The 7,069-nt window shown below is 45.8% G+C and overlaps 1 protein-coding gene across 1 annotated transcript in view; it reads right to left on the minus strand.

Annotated features, from left to right (window-relative positions):
• LOC107307490 (eukaryotic translation initiation factor 3 subunit C-like) overlaps positions 1-7,069 on the minus strand; it is a 25,580-nt gene that overhangs the window by 6,954 nt on the left and 11,557 nt on the right. Inside the window, exon 4 of the mRNA XM_015850996.2 lies at positions 5,761-5,854. Coding sequence (XP_015706482.1) covers positions 5,761-5,854 — 94 coding nt within the window. The remainder of the gene's footprint in view (positions 1-5,760; positions 5,855-7,069) is intronic.

Consider the following 7,069-nt stretch of genomic DNA (forward strand, 5'->3'; position numbering starts at 1 on the left):
GACCCCATATATCACCCCCATTAAGAACCCATTAGATCCACACAGACCCCCATTACAGCCCCCATATTCCTACTAGAGCCTCATAAGCCAAAACATATCTATTTTACCCTATAAACCCAAAGACCCCACAGAGCCCCATCAGGACCCCCTATAGCCCCCTAGTTCCCCCCCATAGAGACCCATAGAGCCAACATAGACCCCCATATATCACCCCACAGACCCCCATACCAGACCCTATAGACCCCCACAGACGCCCAATATAGCCCCCTGTATCCCCTCATAGACCCTCATATCCTCCCATAGACCCCCATATAGCCCCCTATATCCCCCCATAGAACCCCATATAGACCCATAGAGCCCCATAGATCCCCTTATAGCCCCCTATATCCCCCATAGACCCCCCATAAGACCCACAGACCCCATTAAGACCCATAGACCCCATAGAAGCCCCTAGACCCCATATAATCCCCCCATTAGAGACCCATAGGACCCTTCATATAGCCTCACAGGACCCCCTATATCCCCCCATAGACCCCATTACGACCCCCATATCCCCCCATAGACCCCCATACAATGACTCCTAATGACTCTCAATGGCCTCTTATGACCCAAAAATGCCCTTTTTGAGCCCTAATCTCACCTGGAGGCCCTGCTCCTTCCTTAGTGCAGCGTAGTCGAACTTGCTAATAGGTGTGGAGGACCCTCCTCAAAATAGACCTACCAAAAGCTCCTCGGGGATCCCCCTGGCCTGCAGGTAGCGCTGTAACCTCCCAATGGATGCACCACACTCGACCTTCAGCCTTCAGGTGCTCCAAGTACTCTGAAAAACAGCCCCAAAAATCCACCGGTTTCAACCCCACAAATAGGGATGGAGTGAAAGGAAAGGTTGCAGCTCCCCCCTTGGACCTCCAGGCCTGTAGGGGGCGCTGCAGATGTAACACAAGATAACCCCAAAAAACCAGCTTGTGGAACCAAAATACCCATTGTTGTGAGTCAAAATCCAACAGTCTGGACCCCAAAATGAACTTTACGACCACAAATTTCCCACCTTTTAACCCAAAAAATCCCACCTTTTGGACCTAAATCCCAATGGAATGGACCCAAATCCAACTTTTGGACCAAAATTCAAAACAGTTTGGACCCCCAAAGGAACCTTACGGACCCAAATTCCCACCTTTTAGACCAAATCCAATGGACTGGACCCCAAATCCCACTTTTAGACCCAATAGTCCATTGATTGACCAAAATTCATGGAATGCCCAAAATCCCAACTTTTTGGACCCAATCCAATGGACTGGACCCCACATTGACTATGACCACAAAAATCCCACCTTTTAGACCCAAAATTCATGGACTGGACCAAATCCCACCTTTTGGGCTAAAATTCCAATAGGAATGGACCCAAAATCCCACCTTAGACCCAAAATCCATTGGTTTTGGACCCAAATCAAACAGTTGGACCCCAAATTGAAGCTTACGGCCAAAATCCCACCTTTTGGACCCAAAAGCCAACAGTTTGGACCCCAAAAATTGAACCTTACGGACCCAAAATTCCACCTTTTAGACCCAAAATCCCATTGTTTTGACTCAAAAATCAACAGCTTTTATCCACCCCACAAAATGAAGCTTACGGACCCAAATCCCACTTTAATCCAAAATCCAATGACTGACCCCAAATTCACACCTTTTAGACCCAATATCCAATGGATATGGACCCCAAAATCCATGGGTTTGGACACCAAAAATCCATTGGTTTGGACCCAAAATTGAAGCTTACTGGACCCAAAATCCCACCTTTGGACCCGCAAAGTTCCCATTTTTGACTCAAAATCCAAACAGATTGAACCAAAAATCCATTTTGGTTGGACCCCAAAAATCATTGGTTTGGACCCCAAATTTGAACTTTACGGACCCCAAAATCCCACCTTTAAGACCCAAAAATCCAATGGACGGGACCCCAAATCCCACCTTTTGGACCCAAAAATCCCAATGAATGGACCCAAAATCCCACCTTTGGGAACCCCAAAATCAACATGTTTAGGACCCCAAAATTGAACTTTACGGACTCCAAATCCCACCTTTTCGACCCAAAATCTCATTGTTTGGACCTCAAAATCCAAACAAGTTTGCGACCAAAATTCCAATGGTTGGACCCAAAAATTGAACCTTACGGGACCCAAATTCCCACCTTTTAGACCAATATCCATTGGATTGACCCAAAATCATAGACTGGACCCAAATCCAATGGATTCGACCAAAAATCCCCACCTTTTAACCAAAATCCAATAAGGAATGACCAATCCCACTTTTAGACCCAAAAATTCCAATGGAACGGACCCAAAACCCACCTTTTGGACCTAATTCCAAGGAATAGCACCCAAAGCCCAGCCTTTGGACCCAAATCCCATTGTTTTGACTCCAAAATCCAACAGTTTGGACCCCAAATCCAATGGATGGACCCAATAATCCCAACTTTTGACCCAAAATCCATTGTTTGGACCCAAAATCCATTCGTTTTGGGAACCCAAAAATTCCAATGGATTTGGACCCCAATTGTGAAGCTTAGCGCACCCAAAATCCCACCTTTTAGGGACCCAAAATCAATGTAGAATGACCCAAATTGAACCTTACGGACCAATTCCCACCTTTTAGCACCCAAAATCCCATTGTTTGACTCAAATTCCAAACAGTTTGAAAACCAAAATCCAATGGATTGGAACCCAAATGAACCTTACGCGACCAAAATCCCACTTTTAGACCCAAATCCCATTGTTTTGACTCAAAATCCAAACAGTTTGGACCCAAAAATTCAATGATCTGGACCACCAAATTGAACCTTACCGGACCCCAAATCCAACAGTTTGGACCCCAAATCCAATGGTTTGGAACCCAAAACCATTGGTTTGGACCCAAAATTGAAGCTTACGGAACCCAAAATTCCCACCTGTTTGACCCAAATCCCATTGTATTTGACTACAAAATACAACAGATTGAACCAAAAAATCCATCTGGTTTTGGACCCCAAATCCATTTGAGTGACCCAATTGAAGCTTACGGACCCAAATTCCCACTTGTAGACCCCAACGAATCCAATGGACTGGACCCCAAATCACCACCTTTAGACCCAATATCCAACAGTTTTGGACCCAAATTAACCTTACGGAACCCAAAATCCCACCTTTAGACCCAAATCCCACCTTTTAGACGCAAAAAATCCCACCGTTTAGATAAAACCCAAAATGCCAGATGGATTGGACCCCAAACCCCACCTTTTAGACCCAATATCCATATGGATTGGACCCCAATATTTGAAACCTTACAGAACCCCAAAATCCCACCTTTTTAGACCCCCAAATCCAATGGACATGACCAAAATCCCACTCTTTTGGACCCAAAATTCAAACAGTTTGGGACCCCAAAATTGAACTTAAGGGACCCCACAATCCCACCTTTTAGACCCAAATCCAATGACTGACCCAAAATTCAATGGAATGGCCCCAAAAATTCTCCACCTTTTGGACCAAAAAACCACTGGAAATAGACCCAAAATCCCAATTTTGGACCCCAAATTCAATGGATTGGACCCATAAATCCCACCTTATTAAACCAATATCCAGTGGATTGACCCAAAAAAAATCCATTGGATTGGACCCCAAAAATCCCAACAGTTTGGACCCCAAATATGAACCTTTATGACCCCAAATCCCCTTTTAGACCCAATATCCATTAGATTGGACCCCAAATTCCAATGGAACGGACCACAAATTCCATTGTTTGAACCCAAAATCAATGGACTGACCCCAAATGAACCTTACGACCCCAATCCCACCTTTTGGACCCAAAATCCAAACAAGGTGACCCCATATCAAATGGAATGGACCCAAAATCCCACCTTTTGGAACCCCAAATCCAAGTGAATGGGACCCAAAAATTCCACATTTTTAACCCCAAAAACACCCAAAATTCCCATTATTTTTTCACCCCAATGCCCATTTTCACCCCCAAAACACCAAGATTCCCCATTATTATTGCCCCTCCCAAAAATCCCCCTTTTCACCCCAAAATCCCCCCATCCCCCATTTTTTCACCCCAAAATCCCCATTTTTCCCCCCCCAAATGCCCCCACTTTCTACCCCTAACCCCCCAGATTTGCCCAAATTTGCCCCTTTTTGGGCCTCAGTCTGCTCACCCCCAAATCCCCCCTTTTTTTAACCCCAAAAATCCCCCCTTTTTCCCCCCAAAATCCCTTTTTTTTCCCCCCCAAAAACCCCCCAAAATCCCCCATTTTCACCCGCAAAAATCCCATTTTCATCCCCAAACCCCCCCCATTTTAACCCTAAAAAAACCCCCAAAATCCCCCTTTTTCACCCATATTTACCCCCTAAACCCCCAGATGTTTCCCAAATTTGCCCTTTTTGGGCCCAGTTTTTTTACCCCCAAATCCCTCTTTTTTTCACCCCAAAATCCCCTTTTTCATCCCAAAAAGACCCAAAAATCTCCATTTTTACCCCCAAATCCCCATTTTCCCCTAATCTCCCTATTAAAATCCCCTTTTTCACCCAAAATCCCCATTTTCAAACCCAAAAACTCCATTTTCCACCCCGAAAACCCCCCATTTTAAACCCCTAAAAACCCCAAAACCCCTATTTCACCCCAAATCCCCCATTTTCACCCCAAAAATCCCATTTTCAAACCCCAAAAATCCCTTTTTTCACCCCAAAATCCCCTTTTTCACCACCAAACCCCCATTTTCAACCCCCCCCAAAAAAAAATCCCTCCCTTTTCGAACCCCAAGGCGAATTCCCCTTTTTTTACCCCAAAATTCCCCCTTTTTACCCCAAACCCCCTTTTTTTACCCCAAATCCCCTTTTTTCACCCCCAAAACACCCAAAATTCGATTTTTTTACCCCAAAATGCCCATTTCCCACCAAAAATTCCCCTTTTTTCACCCCTAAACCCCTGAAAATTCCCTTTTTGCCACCCCAAAACAGCCCCAAATCATCCATTTTCACCCCAAAAAGACCCAAAATCATCCATTTTAACCCCAAAAAGACACAAAATCATCCATTTTCAACCCAAAACCGCCCCAAAATCCACCATTTTCAACCCAAAATACCCTTTTTTTAAGCCAAAACTGTCTTTTGTTAACCCAAAATCCTCTATTTTCACCCACAAAGCAACCCAAAATCACTCATTTTGATCCCAAACAGACCCCAAATCATCAATTTTCACCCCAAAAAGACACAAAATCATCCATTTTCAACCCAAAACCACCTGAAATCACCCTTTTTTACCCCAAAAACCATTTTTTACCTCAAATCCCCTTTTTTCACCCCAAAAATCCCCATTTTCACCCCAAAACACCCCAAAAATCACTCATTTTGACCCCCAAAAGACACAAAATCATCCATTTTCAACCCAAAACCACCCCAAATCACCCTTTTTTACCCCAAAATCCCCTTTTTTCACCCCCAAATCCTCTTTTTTCACCCCAAAACACCTCAAAATCCTCCATTTTGACCCCCAAATCATCAATTTTCACCCAAAAAGACCCCAAATCATCCATTTTCACCCCAAAACCACCCAAAATCTCATTTTTTCACCCCAAAATGCCCCATTTTCAACCCCAAAATCCCTTTTTCCAACCCCAAAATCCCCTTTTTAACCCCCAAATCCCCCATTTTGACCCCAAAATCCCCCATTTACCCCCAAACCCCCCAGATTTGCCCAAAATCGCCGTTTTTTGCCCCATTTTCTCACCCTGTGAATGTGGGTCCGTGTTCTGCATGATCTTCGTGAACTCCTCGTCCATGCGCTCAACCAGCGTCAGGATGCAGCCGCGCACACGGTACGGCTGGAACAGAGAAACCCCATTGAGACCCATAGGGACCCCATAGCTGCCCTATAGGGACCCCATAGAGATCCCATATAGATCCCATATAGACCCTATAACAACCCCATAGAGACCCCATAGGGACCCCATAGGGTTCCATTGAGTTCCATTGAGATCCATTGAGACACATAGGGACCCATTGAGTTCCATTGACATCCATTGAGACCCATAGAGACCCCATAGAGACCCCACAGAGACCCCATAGAGACCCCATAGCTGCCCCATAGAGACCCCATAGAGACCCCATAGCTGCCCCATAGAGACCCCATAGCTGCCCTATAGGGACCCCATAGAGATCCCATAGAGACCCTATAGGAACCCCATAGGGTTCCATTGAGATCCATTGAGATCCATTGAGACCCCATAGAGACCCCATAGGGTTCCATTGAGACCCATAGAGACCCATAGGGTTCCATTGAGACCCCATAGCTGCCCTATAGAGGCCCCATAGGGTTCCATTGAGACCCATAGAGACCCCATAGGGTTCCATTGAGATCCATTGAGACACATAGGGTTCCATTGAGTTCCACTGAGATCCATTGAGACCCATAGGGACCCCTTAGAGACCCCATAGATAACACATAGAGACCCCATAGATAACACATAGAGACCCCATAGATAACACATAGAGACCCCATAGAGACCCCATAGAGACCCCATAGAGACCCCATAGGGACCCCATAGGGACCCATTGAGATCCACTGAGACCCATAGGGACCCCATAGAGACCCATAGGGACCCCATAATCACCCCATAGAGACCCCATAGAGACCCCATAGCTGACACTCAACCAGTGTCAGGATGCAGCCGCGCACACGGTACGGCTGCAACATAAAAGAACCCATAGAGACCCCATAGAGACCCTATAGGGAACCCATAGCTGCCCCATAGAGACCCTATAGCTGCCCTATAGGGATCCCATAGAGACCCCATAGGGTTCCATTGAGTTCCATTGAGACCCATTGAGTTCCATTGAGTTCTATTGAGATCCATTGAGATCCCATAGAGACCCATAGGGTTCCATTGAGACCCATAGAGACCCCATAGGGACCCATAGGGTTCCATTGAGACCCATAGAGACCCCATAGGGACCCATAGGGTTCCATTGAGACCCACAGAGACCCCATAGGGACCCATAGGGTTCCATTGAGACCCATAGAGACCCCATAGGGACCC

The sequence above is a fragment of the Coturnix japonica genome, unplaced genomic scaffold (assembly GCF_001577835.2).
Source record: "Coturnix japonica isolate 7356 unplaced genomic scaffold, Coturnix japonica 2.1 chrUnrandom623, whole genome shotgun sequence".
NCBI lineage: Eukaryota > Metazoa > Chordata > Aves > Galliformes > Phasianidae > Coturnix > Coturnix japonica.